Source organism: Alligator sinensis, unplaced genomic scaffold (genome assembly GCF_000455745.1).
Source record: "Alligator sinensis unplaced genomic scaffold, ASM45574v1 scaffold240_1, whole genome shotgun sequence".
Classification (NCBI taxonomy): Eukaryota; Metazoa; Chordata; order Crocodylia; family Alligatoridae; genus Alligator; species Alligator sinensis.
In genome coordinates, this window is record NW_005841902.1 from 773,822 (window position 1) to 789,106 (window position 15,285).

At 40.0% G+C, this 15,285-nt stretch overlaps 1 protein-coding gene across 2 annotated transcripts in view; it reads right to left on the reverse strand.

The window, feature by feature from the left end:
* Positions 1-8,182: 8,182 nt before the first annotated feature.
* Positions 8,183-15,285, reverse strand: part of LRRC2 (leucine rich repeat containing 2) — a 108,938-nt gene continuing 101,835 nt past the window's right edge. The window contains exons 8-10 of one of the 2 annotated variants that reach the window (XR_003092773.1): positions 13,576-13,709; positions 9,799-10,065; positions 8,184-8,930 (exon numbers count right to left, since the gene is read on the reverse strand). Coding sequence is in view for 1 of the 2 variants with exons in the window: in XM_006018443.3 (XP_006018505.1) it covers positions 10,016-10,065; positions 13,576-13,709 (184 nt within the window). In the remaining variant the exon portion in view is untranslated. Of the gene's footprint in view, positions 10,066-13,575; positions 13,710-15,285 lie in introns of both variants that reach the window. The other variant, XM_006018443.3, reaches the window with a different exon arrangement.

Consider the following 15,285-nt stretch of genomic DNA (forward strand, 5'->3'; position numbering starts at 1 on the left):
GGTAAGATTCTAGGTTAGCACAAAACCTAAGAAACCCACAGAGGAATAAGGACATTGGAATTTGGCCCATTTAAAAAAAATCTAATTAAATTACAAAAGGATACAAGCTTAAGGAAAGAGTAAAACAAAACAGAAAAATATAGATTCAGTATGCCATGGGAGACTGCCATTCACAAAGATTTCTGACAGTAAGTAGAGCTTAATAATCTGTGCAGTAAGGAAGGTGATCTACATCATTAGTTTCCACAGAATCTAAGATCTAATTTAAAATAAAAAATCAGTTTCTTGTCATTATGGTTATAAAGATAACCATGGATGAACAGAGAGTAGCTGATACACTATCATCTCCCTTAGGATACAGACAATGTTCTATTGCTACTCCTCAGAATTTTTCTGAACAGGAGAGGGAAATTTGTGATACTGCACAGTTTTGCTGCTGCTATTTAGCTGATTTGGTGAGCAATAGAGGAAAGCCGCACTATTCAGGGGGTTGGCATTCGCAATTTTGAATATTCGTGGTGCCACACCAACCCACACTCTCTCCCCGGTGGCAGCATGATGACACTGTTACAGTGCCAGTGGCATCTGTGGGAGCTCCACGCTTGGCACCACCATGCTCCCGCCGCCACGCTCCCGCTGCCGCCGCCACACTCCCACCACTGCCAGCTCAGCCGTGCCCCCCGAGCTGCCAGGGACCCACGCCGTTCATGGCGTAATCACAGATTTCACCATTCACGGGGATCCCTGGAACATACCCGCCATGAATGGCATGGGTCTCCTGTATTAAGATAGCCTAGAGCTGGGTCAGTTTAAACTTACTGCAGCTTTTCAGTGGGAACAGTCGCAAGGGTAGGCTTATGAGTTATTCATGATCTTTAATGAGAATCCAGAAGTATATGAAACAGGAGAGAGAGGGTGAGTAATAGATACTTCTTCATCTGTCATAGCAATAAGGTGGCTCTGGAGAAGTAGAACATACAGAAAGCTCCTAGCAATTAGAGTAGGTAGAAAAAACTTAATGTTTGCAGTTGGCATGAAAAATTAAGGACCAATGCAGGGCCAGGACAGGAAACTGATGCAAATCTAGTACCTTCCCCATATTCGTGTCTGCCCAGTGTGAACAGAGATTTACTCCTCTATTGAGGAGGCATTTAGTAAAATATTATGCCTTTATATTAAGTTACTGAAATACAAAGAAGCCTTACCTTGCAAAGTCATCTCAGTTTTAGTAGTACATTCTGGGTGCATCTACATGTGCCAATTTAAGGTGCTTTAGCCTGCTTTAAGGCACATTAAAGGCACGCATCTACATGTGTGCATCCTTAATGTCTCTTAAAAATGTCAATTTTAGGCTATTTACACCTAAATTTGCAAAAGCAGGTACCAAATTTAGGCACAAAGAGCTAAAGTGCATCAATGCACATGTAGCCAATGTTTAAGTGCATTAACACTGTATATGGACTGACTTGGTCCCATGTCAGTCTGCGCACATGGCATTAATGCACTTTAATGCATGCATGTGTAGACGCAAGCCTAAATTGCGTTAATGAGCATTAAGGTAATACACATTAAATTTAGGCATGCCTAAATGCAGGTGTAGACACAACCTCTGTATATTATTTTCTATTTCATAACAACAAAGGAAAATTGCCTCTATCACCTGAGAGTCTTCAAATGTGAAAATACATTGATTTTAGAACAATCTATTTAACAAGGATAAAGCAATACAAATATGTTTGCTGAAAACAGGCATGGTACAATTGTACTTTACAAGAAATCAGTAAACACGAGAGATATGACATAGTATTGCTGTGTTTTATGATGTTCCATTCAAGACTATATAAACTCAACACAATTAGCCCTATTCCCAATTTTCAATAGCATGTAGTTTCCTCTGCAGGATGCTGTTTACTGGTGGACCTATTTGATCCATATGTAACCCAAATGCATAGTCATGGGACTGTACTGTGTTTAAAGCATAATACATTGTTTTATTAGTGCACCAGGTTATTGATGAAAGGTATTTCACATAATATATGTAAACTATTGCTTCAACCTATAACAGCTCAATTTGAGCTGATCTAGGTCAGTGTAACCGCTATCATGAAGTAAAACAATTTAATTTTGGAAAACCCTCCTTTAAAAAGTGTTCTTGGAAATGTAATAAATACAATTTTAGTCCTCCAACTGACATATTTCCGGCATTCTTCCATGTATATTTGCTAAACTTGGAGTACCTGTGAGCTCAGTTGTTATTTTGTTGATCTCACTGCTGATTTCCGGAAAAGGGCACAAGTGTTCATGAAAACCAGAAAGTGTAAAAAATTTAAGGAAAAATGAGTAGATCTCAGTGATGGGCATGTTTTAAGTTGGACAGATGCACCTTAAAATCAAATGTTGATCTCTCAGAAACTCTGAAGTCCAAACTGGTTTCCAAAATTTAAGGTTTTTAATGTAGTTGTGTTGGCAACATAGCAGCAGAATGTTCTTATTAGGTTTGAAATACTATATTGTAATGATAAAACCTCAAATTTTTAGCACATTACACTTATAAATAACTATTTAAGAAGCACGAGCTCAGTTATTTTACAAAGGTTATTTTGTTTTTAGTGTAGTTTCAAAGCCTGAATTGCATCCATACAAGTCATATGGGAGCCAATTATGGTTCCACATGATGGAATTTCTGTGTTTTCAGTTTGCATTTTTAAAAACCTAGGAGACCACAGGCAAAAATCTACATTGAAAGAAAACATTAAGGGTGCAAAAGCAAGCACTCAGAAGTTGTGAAATGTCAGAAATAAGGTTCACTGTACAACATTATTTTGGCCTCCTTACAAGTACGCATCCTGATGCAATTTTCAGTTATGGGATTCCTTACTATTTCCTAACCTTTGGGTGCTTGACAGAGTGGCACCTTACAGGCTAAATCAGAAAAGCATAAGCTAACTCTGCCCTGCCTTTTGCCTGACTTCGAAGTGTGGAATCAGAAAAAATATATGCCTTAAATTTGATTATTTTAGTTATAAGATGACATAACCGCTTTGTGGAGAATTGCTGGCTCTGTATAGTAGAACAGATAAGAGAAAGTGTTTGTTCTTTGTAACTCCTCTGCAACTGCTTCGCTCACCGCGGCCTTAAAGATAGCAAAAAAGTATGTACAAATCTGATTTCCAGGCGCAAGAAGGAGGTTTGTGAACTAACCTCGCCTCCCCCATTAGTTCCCATCCTGATTACAGCAAAGAAATAATAAAGTAATATTATAGCCCCTTTTCATGCTAATTTCACTATATGATCACGTGAGTTGTAAGCAACTGTTAAAAAGTATATAAGCCTCCTGATTTTGCGCTTGGGGGGGGACCCCTTCCAAGTGCTTGGGAAATCCATGTCACTTTGGAATCCCCCCAACAGCTGTAGTTTCTTTTGATTAAAAGCTTCTGCTGACCTGACCCAAAAGTATGCTGCGTGTGTTTCCACGACAGAAGTAATACAGCTGAGTGCTTGCTTTTGCAACCTTAGGCCACATCCATGCATGCAGGCATGTGTAGTTTGTGGTGCCACAAACCCCCTTGTGGCACAACAGACCTATTTGTGGCACCACAAACTGCACATGTTGCACGTGAAACCAAGTGCAGCACTGCTAATTTGCAGTGCACTGGCAAAATTTGCTACCTAGATTTTCTGGTAGCAAAAAAAAGACCCCAGAACAAAAAGTGCAAAGCACTCAAAAATAGCATGCACTGGGACACACACGGACACTGTTTTGAGTGCTTTGCACAGCTTTTTGCTCATGGACTGGCTAGCTGGTACACAGCGTGCCTCAGTGCAAGGGTTCTACACCACGTGGGTAGCGGGGAACAGGCAGCCCAGGGCCTCACACTGAGTTAGTCTCACACTGAGGCACCCTGGGCCCCAGCCACCCCCCCACCCCTTGCAACACACAGGGCACTTTTACATTTGCTCCGTGGTTGGAGCGGGGCAATACTTTAATTAAAGCAGCTCTCAGAGCCACTTTAATTAAAGGGCCACTGCATCTCATGTATCCGCATCCCCGTGGTTAAAAATTGCAGCGTGAGTGCTTGAACTAAAGCTCATTTGACCATTTTTAAGCACAGGAACACTGATACGTGAGATGCAGGAGGCTGCTGGAGCACGGTAATTGCCATGCTTCAGCAGATTTGATTGAGTTTTCTCCAACGTGCTGGAATTCCAGCATGTCAGAGCAGCCTCTGTGCTCATGTATAGGTACCCATAGAGCCCAGGCAGGAACCAGGAGCAGTGGGGCATGGACAGTTTGCCCAGAGCAGAACAATGTGTCCCACAACAAACAGCACGTGCAGGGGCATACACTGTGGCACAAAGTAATGGCACAAATTTGTGCCACTGCTATTTGTGCCACTGCAAGTGCACGCTCCTGCTTATCTGATCATGGCTTTAATGTTCTTTTAATGTATTCTTTTATATGCATATAATCAGAGCCATCCCTAGGGGTATGCGGGGCCCCAGGCAGGATCCCGGGGGGTGGGGTCTATACCGTACTGACTGTAGGGACCCCCAAGGAAAAAGCCTGGCAAGGGCTGCTTCCCTCCTCCCTCCCCAGGCACACCCTGGCTAGGGTCCATACAAACCAGGGTGGGGGTTTAAACCCCCCAATCATACTGAGGGCCTGCCAGGGCCCAGGTACACCCGTCCCCACCTCAGCTCAAGCAGGGAGGAGGGAAAAGCCTGGAGGGCTTCTCTCTCAGCTTCCCTCCAGCCTTTTGGCCACTGCCAAAGGGAAGGGAGGGCTTGCTCTAGTGGCCCCCAGCTTCTAGCCTGAACGACTGCAGGCACGTGGCTGTATTTCTGGAATCCAAAGTGAATGTCTGTTTACTTGCTTCTTAGTTCAGTCTACGCAGGTTAGACTAGCCTGCAAAGACTGAATCAATTCAGCCTCAGGCTTTTTGACTCTCTGTACTTAAACTGTGGATGCATCTACTTGTGGTGGGTGCATCTAACATAGAGCAATAAATTCCAGCATAGTTTCAGCTGCTCCTGGGTGCAATGTCTACATGTGCACCCAGGAACCCAGCACTTTGAGCTGTTGCAGAGTAGCCCTGGACTGGCAGAGGGTGTGGGGGTTCAGCCCCAGGCTCCGGGAGGCGGCATCAGGCAGTGGAGGGACTGGCTGGGGCATGAGAGTGCTAAAGTGTGGGGCTAGGCAGCAGGCAGCACCTGCACTGTATCACTCTTGTGCCCCCCAGCCAGCCCCTGCCACCATCTACATGTACATTTCAGCATGCATAATTACTCCGCCATCCACCATAGGATAGTACTGTTGGAGACTATGGCAAAGTTAATTAATTTACTGCTCTCTAATAACAGTGCTGCTTTACTGAGGAGCTAATTAACCAACTCTACAGTAAAGTGCATGTGTAGATGCTCCCAGTAATAGTAGCTTGGTGATCAAGGTAGTAGTAAGCTAAAGCTCACAATAACTGTGCTTATCATAATTCTTATTTATGACTGTCACTCAAATTATTTTGTTCACAGAAGATACAACAACTCTTTGTACACTGTTTACCGATAGCTGTCCTTAAAAACAATGCCAGAACAATTTAGATTTAGGCCAAGGAATACTTTGAACGCCCATCTATGTGATTTATTTCTGCATATTGCAATCAATAATTGTCCTGAGAAGTGTTACCCATATTATTGTTGCTTCTGAAAATTGGCTGTCCACCAGAAAGAGGGAAGAGGCTAAGTATAATATTATATTTGATAGTCATAACAAATCACTGTATGAATAGTGCATATGCACATGCATGTATGTTCCTTTCACAGTTCAGGAAAACAGAGAAGGTGCTTTGTTTTAGATGCTTAAGAATCTGACTGCTGCAACTTAGAAATAGAATCAATAGTGGCTGTCGGTATTTTAAATTTCTTTCGAATCACAGATACTGTTAATTTTAAAAACTGAGAAGAAATTTTCTCAGACCACCAGAAGCAGTATTTTTTGCCTCTGGAAGTGTCGTTTTAAAATGGAGAAGCATAGATCGAAGTAAAATTATTATTAGGCTGAATTGCACTAAGAACAAATATCAACATTGGATTAAACTCAAAAAGTAGTGATTTATGTTATGACACACCCAATATTGAGATAGGCTGACAACAACAAATTTCTATTTTAACAGCTAACATCCTCTCAACAGAAATGTGCTTTTTTAGTATTTTTGCAGTATAATACATGGATATAAATTTCACCCATAATTATGCCAAGATTTAAAAATGATTTTTTTTTATTACCTGTCATCTTTTTTTCTTTTCTGGGGTGATTATTGCACCTGCCCAGGGGATAAACCCCTGTCCTTGCTGCCAGCTGTGCTTGTTATCTGATAGATGACTTTTATTTGAAAATTTAAAACCCCCCTCAGTCTCCTCTTCTCCAGACAAAATAACCGTAGCTCTTTCAGCCTTTCTTTATAAGTCATGTTTCCCAGACTCTTTTGCAAGTAGTCCAGTAGACAGTGACAATCTGTTGACATCTTTCTTGAAGTGCACGGCCCAAAACTGGACACGATACTCCAGGAGAGGCCTCACCAGTGCCAAACAGAATGGAAGGCTCAATGCCCTTAGTTTACAAGTGACACTCCTATTAATATAGCCCAATATGCTGATGGCTTTTTTTGTAACAAGAACATACTTTGGGCTCATTTTCAGCTTATAGTCTACTGTAACCCCTAAGTCCTACAACCTAAACAATCATTCCCCAAATTTGCATTTCTACGTGCAATTATTTTGTCCCAAATTCAGGACTTTGAAAAGTACATACACAAAAGCATCTCCAAAAGCAGCAGTTCCCAAACTCTGACAGATTGCACACCACCAATTGGAAATGATACAAGCTTAAGTACCACCAGGACATTTTTCATACCGCTGCGTACCACTGATAGGTTGTCTGCGTACCGCTGGTGGTACGTGTACCTCAGATTGGGAACCGCAGTCCTAAGGTGTTTTGGGAGAGAATGAGCTGTGCTACTCCTGCTCCTGTTCTTTCCCCCATCCTTTGCTCAGGTCTCCCCCGCTCTATGCAAGGGTCTGGGGAGCAGCTTCTCCATCCGCTCAGATGATGACTTCAGAACTCACTTCTTATTAGTAACACAGCTGAAAACAGTCAGGAGGAGTGGGGATAAGGAAGAGGTGGGAAATGACAGCCCCTGCCAACAACACTCTAGCTCCTCTTGCTGGCAAGTGCTGGGAGAGCAAGTTTCCAGGGTGCTTTTTCCCCTCTGGATAGCTTGCCCTATGAATGTGAAGTAGGCCATATGGGATAACAATCTCCATAAAGCTACATTGCTTGATGGACATGACATCTTCCAGAGGCCTCAGTGCAGCAATATTAAAAATATACATCATTTGCTTCTGTTCATCTTAACGAGTGATCCAGATTGCTCTGTTGCAATGATCAGTCCTTATAATTATTTACCACTTTCCCAATCCCTGTCAGTCATGATTTTATGGTTTTCTTTCAGGTCATTGAAAGAAAAAAGAGTTGGGCCAAGAACAAGGACCTAGAAACAGACATACTCGATGATTTCCCAATGAAAATTATGTTATAAGACCTATCAGTTAGCTATTGTTTACCTCATTTAATGTGACTCATTAATTTTATATTGTTCTTGTTTCTAGATCCAAATGTTGTACAATGTCAATATCAAATGCTTTTAGAAGCCTTTTGCATCAACACAATATATTTTTTTTTATCAACAAAGCTTAAAAATCCATTTAGACTTAATTATCATACTTCCATTCTTTATTAATTAGGTCCCATATTACGTATCCCATTACTTCTCTAAGCAGAAGGCACGGTAGGGTGAATCCTCAGAGACTAACTGGTTCAGAAAGATGGAAGCTTTCATAAACCACAGCCTACTTCATCAGATGCTAGGGATTCCATTATTTTGCTATGGATGAATGTCATTAGTTGGGACAAGTCTATAATTACCTGGATCACCCCCTTCCTTTTTAAAAAAAAATAGAAAGCATTAATTTTCTTCCAGTCTTCTGTATTGTTCCAAGATCTACTGAATATCAACATAAACAGTCCAGAGAGAAATTCTAAATGGGTTTTCCTTCCATGTAATAAGCTAACTGCAGCATCTCAGGAATAAAATAAATAGTAGCCATTAGTAATTGAAATTCCTTTCATTTATTAAAAAAGTTAACCTGAGAAAGGAAAGGCTTAGATAACCCACAGTGCTTAAAAAAGCAACAGTGTTCTTTGCATCTGGAAATGGGGAAAAAAAAACCCTCTGCTCTATTTTTCCCCACATTACTAGGTCTGCTAGATGTCATCTGTACAGTACAAGAATTGTACATGCGATCATTTTAATCTTACTATTTATTGTTACATTTTTCTGCAAAAACACATAGCTTAGCATTATTAAAATTAAAGGCTTCAAGTTTCAAATGCTATTTGATTAAAAAGAATTGATTTATTAAATGAAAAATATATGCAAAACAGTCTCTGAAGCGCTCTGAAGTATGTACACTTACAGAATTATGTATAACAAATTATTGTATAACACACAAAACAAAAATTTCATAACCAGCAAAATCATGACACTTATATAGCTAAGACATGTGCATTCAATAAAAAAAATACTACATTGTGATTCATAGCTATCTATATTAGTAGAAATACTCCATTTTAAACTATTTAGCTACTGTCTTTTCAGTCAAACTTTGGTTTATTTCTTTTTTCTTTTGAAGACCTGTAAAATCATTGCCATGTCATTCTTGATAATCCTGTTTACCACAAATATTTCCAGTCAAGTGTAGAATGAGATCTACTTGTTGGAAATTATTTAAATTGAAAAACCAGAGAAGAAAGAAATGTCTGAACAGCAGGAAGAAAACAATATCACTCTTCAACCACATAGCCATATGTATGCCTATATTTCAAAGAAATAAAGAACTGAATTAGTCATTTGGTCGAATAGATCACATTCACTTTTTAAATGTACTTTTCTGTTTTATTACAAGATCAAATCTTTTTGTCAAATGAACCACAATGAAACATAAAGCAGCTACTAAGTGCATCTACATGTGCATATCAATGTGCTACAATAAACTCCAATGTTTGTCGCACTGGAGTTTATTGCTCCTGGGTGTGCATTTACACATGCACCCAGGACTGCAGCATATTGAGCTTGGTCAGAGTAATCCTGGCTGGCAGAAGGTCCAGCGGGGGCAGCCTACCAGTCTGGGGCTGCTGCCCCTGGTTCAACATGCTGCAGAGGGGCTGGTTGGGGCATGAGGGTGCTTCAGTAAGGGGCTAGCCTGCAGGCAGTCCCCACACTGAAGCACCCCCAAGCTCAAGCCAGCCAGTGCAGCATCTACATATACACTGCTTTGGAGCTTTTACTCAGCTGCAGGTTAGTACTTGTATTTTAAAAAGTATTTACAAGTACTATCCTGCGCCAGAGTAAATTAGTTTACTTCAGTTTAGTAGGGGCACATATGTAGATGTGCAATGTTTACTGCACAGCTAATTAGTCAACTGCACAGTAAACACCTCGTGTAGATGCACCCATTGAGTAACACTCTGATCCTGCAAACACACATGCACGTAGTATTTTGACTACCAAGAATAGCCCCCTTAATTTCACTAGTATTACTCCCAGCTGTAAAATTAAGCTGAAGTTTGTTTGCAGGCTAAAAGGGCCTAATCTGATGCCATTGATTTTAAAAGTTGCTAATGATTTGAAAAGTGACATAGCTTCTGATGAAAACTATTCAGTTCTTGCATTTTGTCTATACCTGTTGAAAGCAAATTTGGTAACAAACAAGAAATTCTATGAATATTTTTAGAAGGCTCTTATTTCAGTCTATATTTTTGATGTTTGCCATTTTGATGTTTGCTCCAGGTACCCTCCAGGCTAGTTCAAGCCTCTGGAGCTGGCCACCAATCAGCTGATCAGGGGCAGTAATAGTGGGTTTTTTCTGGTATTTGCCAGTGATTCGAAAATTCAGATCTTCATAGCTGGAGACTAAATGATATCTTAGTAGTATAGGCAGGAACAGAATCTATGAAAAGAGAAAAAGTATATTCATTCAAATTTCAGAACTATGATCATTCTCATAGAAATACCTCAATGTTTCCATTTAATTTTAATACTGAACTACAGAAATAAGTGATTTTTGTGCCAATTTAATAGATTCTACTGGTCTGTGCTAGACAGGACATCAGACAAAATGATCAATGCCTTTTTTACTTTAACATTAAATATATGAACCTACTGAGTAACTGGGGTTTTCTGGTTTGTGTCAGTTTTACTTCATGAGCTTAGTAGTAATAGGTAGAAACAATTATTTAAATGTATACATTTATTTGCAATTCACTTTTACAAAAAACAGTAGTGACTGTTTATTTATTTTTGCTTCTATTTATTCACTCACACTTGTGGCAAAAATCCAATGCCCGGGGCCCCATAACAATTTTTGAAGAATGCACTAAGAAACAAACCTATCTGCCAGTTACCAGACAAAATCAATAGCCCAGGAAAAACAAAAAACTTAATAGACTTCCTCACACAAATTAGCAATCACAATCCTATACTGTAATTCCCCAGCTTCATTCAAGACAAATAGCCTCAAAAGAAAGGTGGTTTAGGTAGTAAGCAGAGCATACCAGATGCCATACTGAAACTACTGGGATGTGCTGAAATGTTCAGGAACAGACAGGGAATAAAACATCACTGCATACTGTTTCATACACATCTTCATGACCTATAAGGCCAGATTCTCAAATATCATCTCATATTTTCTCCCTTTTTTCCTCTTTCTCCAGATTCACATTCTTGTTTTTACTAAAGCCTGAACTGTATTCTTTTAGAATGATAATTACTCGTGAACAGAAGGCTTATTCAATTATACTTTTCTTACTCTGTAGAAAAATAAAGCCCAGCATTAGAGCACAGGATGAAATTCAGTACATGGCCACTATGCTAAACCACTCTGGGCTAGCATCCAAACTATCCAGACTTGTGTAAGACATGGGCAACTGGTGCCTCTTGAGTCTGGGGGGGCACCTGCAGAAGCCACTGGGGGGTCAGCGGCAGAGGTGGAGCTGGTGAGCACCTGCAGACGCTAGTGGCGGCAGTGGGGGCATAGCTGGCAAGCATCTAGAGATGCCGGCAGCAGAGATGGCCCTGTACCCTCCCCCGCTCCCCCGCCCCACCAGTTGCCTATGGTGCAAGATATAAGGATCACTAAAGTTATGTGATGATCACAAAACCCACAGTCATCTTTGGAACTTCTTTTCTGTTATCCTTTGAAGGGCTGTTATCCAGCCAATATGATATGCATCATCCAGCATAATATGCATGGAATAAGGATGTATCATAAGAGTCGCTCCACTGACCACTCATTGCTGCACATTTTCATTAAGCTGAACAGAAACGTTCCGGTCCTCTGGTCCAGGGGGAATTTTACATTAGTTCCCTGAAATGTCCAAATGCATAGAACACAAAAATAGATGTCTAACTTAGTAAACCGTGCTATTCAAAAACAATGAATGACAGTTCCTACAACATTTTCAGGTATTCTGTGTATGCACTATGGCAAAAGCGATGTTTCGGAAACACAGTGATTTCAAAGCCTATTATTTTGGCATGTGGCATAAAAATGGCTGTATCAAGGCAAAAGTAGTTAGATATATCTTTGTATTCCACTTCAGTGTTGGAGATACGGGGAGAAGGTCCTGCAGAAACTAAAAATAATTGGAGGAGTAATTAATACCACTTCCTGAGCAGGTAAACAAGCTTGGGAAAAAGCCTTCCCCAACCTGGGACAATTACATTTCTTGATTTGAACTGACAGCTTCCAAACAATGAACTCCAAAGGGTACAATATGAATAGGTGCCCCAGGGACAGTGTCATTTTTATTGGATGATCAGGTACAAAACTGTGACAGACTGGAAGAGTCAACTGACAAATTTGGGTAACATACTTGCCAGAGGTTCATGGAGATTATGGGTTATACGCAATATGATACCTTTTTTTCTGTGCTGCTTTTGTCCTAAAACAAACCGTACCATGTTTGTTGAAAGTTGGTTTCTCACTGCTTAACACCATTGTCATTCCAAAGAGAACAGAATTTCAGACTCTGGGCTGCAGTCAGATAGGCTAATGGGAGCACAAGGGTTGCTAGGAAGCAACAGCCCTAAACCCAAATGGATGCAAGTCCTGAATGGAAAAATGAAAGCTGGAAGCCTGAGGCTAGACCACAGTGCCCTTGTAGAGATCACAGAGGGTCAGGTATACAATGACCTGCATCACATTCTATTCAAGGTCAAGGGCAGAAGTCCTTCCCTAGTCAAGGTAATATACTGCATGATTAAGGTGCCAAAGGCACACAGCTGCCTTTGACTCCCTGCATAAATGAGCAAGAGTCTGCTTACAACTGGATGTGTAGGATCTGATTTTCAGAGCAAGTGCAAGGCACTCAAACTCACATTTCTGGATCTGCATCAAGATGCTTTAAGCACTCTGCCACTGTGGCCCGAGTCAAAAAGTTAAACTAATAAAGGGCAGTATTCACAAAATGAAATGTTACATCGGTAATGTCTGCATGGCACAGAGACTGAGTATTGTAAACCAGAAGAAATCTAGTGTACAGATGCCACAAGTAATATTAGCACTCTAAAAAAATATAAAGCAAGTACAGTGATTATTTACTCTATTCATATTCACATGTAGATGCTGAAAGTGCCATTCTAATTTTATTCATATTCTAAGAATTCAACTTCTGTTCTATTCATTAAAAGCATAACATGTTTTCTGATAGTGATCCAGAACAGTCAGGAACAGTATTTTGGCAGGAATTACTTTGTATAAAATCATATAGTAAAGGATATATTTGCTATCATGATGGCAAAACCAGTGAACCGAGTCTGAAAACTTCTACCATGCTATAACAAAGCAAAATTAGCATCCTAGTTTTTGTTTGTCAAAACTAAGATTGGAATCTGGAGTGTTTTACGTTTTACCATATCTTTTCCTATTTATTTGTATTATCCATCTATCTCTATTTGTAATGCATCACAAATATACATACATTAAATTATTTGAGGCATGGGCAGTCCCTTTAATGTGTATGCAGCATATAGTGTAATGCAGACCTACTCTCTAATAAGGATTTATTGGCACACCATAATAGGAATGACCAAAATTGAATTTTGATCCCACAACTGAGTTTGTATATGTTTTTCAGATTCAGAACTCTGGTTCTGGCTTACAGTTTATCTGAACATATCTAAAAATACAGCTTATTGTTTTGAAAAAAAGACACAAAATAAATCTAATATAATATAGCACTTATAATATAAATCTAATATAATATAGCACTTTAACCATTCTAAAAAACATTGTATGTCTTGTACTCTTAGTCTTGTTCTCACTTTTCATAAAAATTCATGGTATTGCTTATTTCTATATATAAATAATGCACATTATCTTGATGCAGCCTGGAAAGCTTGTTGAAATCTATGTTTATACCAGAAATAATAAGAAATTTATTGGAAGCTTAGCACGTACCTCTTTCCTTCAGATCTTCAATGTAGGTTTTCATAAATTCTTTCTCAAATTTCTCCCGATCACGTTCACTTTCTATTTCTTCAGTTTCTTGGTATGGGATTGTTTCATAACGGTTATCCTTGAGGCTTATAAATCTGCAGAGAAAGAAATATTAACATGAAGGGGTTATAACTTCTTAACATGAGCTGATTGTAATTCATTTTCAAATTATTTATTGTAGTTTTTCCCCCTTTCCAAGTAATAATTTGAACTGATCTATGGAGAGGCATGGTATGTATTAACTTTTCTTGTTTCAAGTGGACCACCCAGCACTGTCTATGAATGAATCAAAACACCTTTGAGTTTCATTGGCCAACAGCAATGTTAATTTAGAAGCGGCCAATCAGAGATGAAAGTGGAAGCATTAAAAAAATATAGGGTGCCTGTACAGGAGCCTGGAGGCTGCTCCAACGTGCTATAATTACAGCGTATCAGAGCAGACTTCCTTAATTGAGTCTGCTGAAGTGTGGTAATTACCATGCTCCAGCCAGCCTTCATGTCTTGTGTGTCAGTGTCCCCACTTTTCAAAATGCTGGCGGGAGCGCTTTAACTAAAGCTAGTTCAACAAGCTTTAAAACATCCCTGCTGCCATTTTGAAGCACAGGGATACTGATACATGAGACACTCTAGGCACTCTAATTTAATTAGAGCAGCTCTAATTAAAGCGTACCCCTCCCACACCTGTGAAGCATGTATAAAAAATTTTGCCAATATTGGCAATGAAATGTGTTTCAGGATCCATCAATTAAGGATTACATAAATATTCTAGATAATATTATTTTTACACACAATTTTTCATTATAAAATTTAGTACATTCATACAATGGTATTTTGCATGCAGGAGCAGTATTTTAGCTATTAGATGTGTCTATACACAACACAATATCTGTACCTCTCTAATATAAGTCCCCACAACCATACATTTGCTACCAGAAATCCCAGAATTGAACTCATCCTTCCTACATTGCACAGAATTCTGGAATTGTACCAGAAGTCCTTTGACATGTAAACTTCCAAGCATCCATTGAAAGACATACAACAATCACTGTTATGCAAATTTCTCAAACCAATGCTTTGAAAGTAAAAACTATATGGTTGCACACAGCATTCATACTAAAGCAATGCTATGTATGAATTATGTCTACAAAATTTTGTAATTCTGAACATAGGTTATCACTCCAAGACTGCTGACAAATAGTTTCATATTTTCATAGTTTGTAGGGTCAGAAGGGACCTTAACAGATCATCAAGTCCGACCCCCTGCCATGGCAGAAAAGAGCACTGGGGTCAAACGACCCCAGCAAGGTGTTCATCCAGCCTCCTCTTAAAGACCCCCAGGGTAGGAGCCAGCACCACTTCTCTTCAAAGTTGGTTCCAGATCCTAGCCACCCTGACAGTGAAGTAGCGCCTCCTGATGTCTAGTCTAAATCTACCCTTTGCCAGCTTGTGACCGTTATTTCTTGTCACTCCTGGGAGCGCTCGGGGGAACAGGGACCCCCCCAATGCCTGCTGGTCCCCTCTGACTAGTTTGTAACAGGCCACTAGATCCCCCCTCAGCCTTCACTTGTGGAGGCTGAACAGGTTCAGGTCCCTTAGCCTCTCCTCATAGGGCCTGCCCTGCTGCCCCCGATCATGTGAGTGGCCCTCCTCTGGACCCTCTCAATGCTGTCC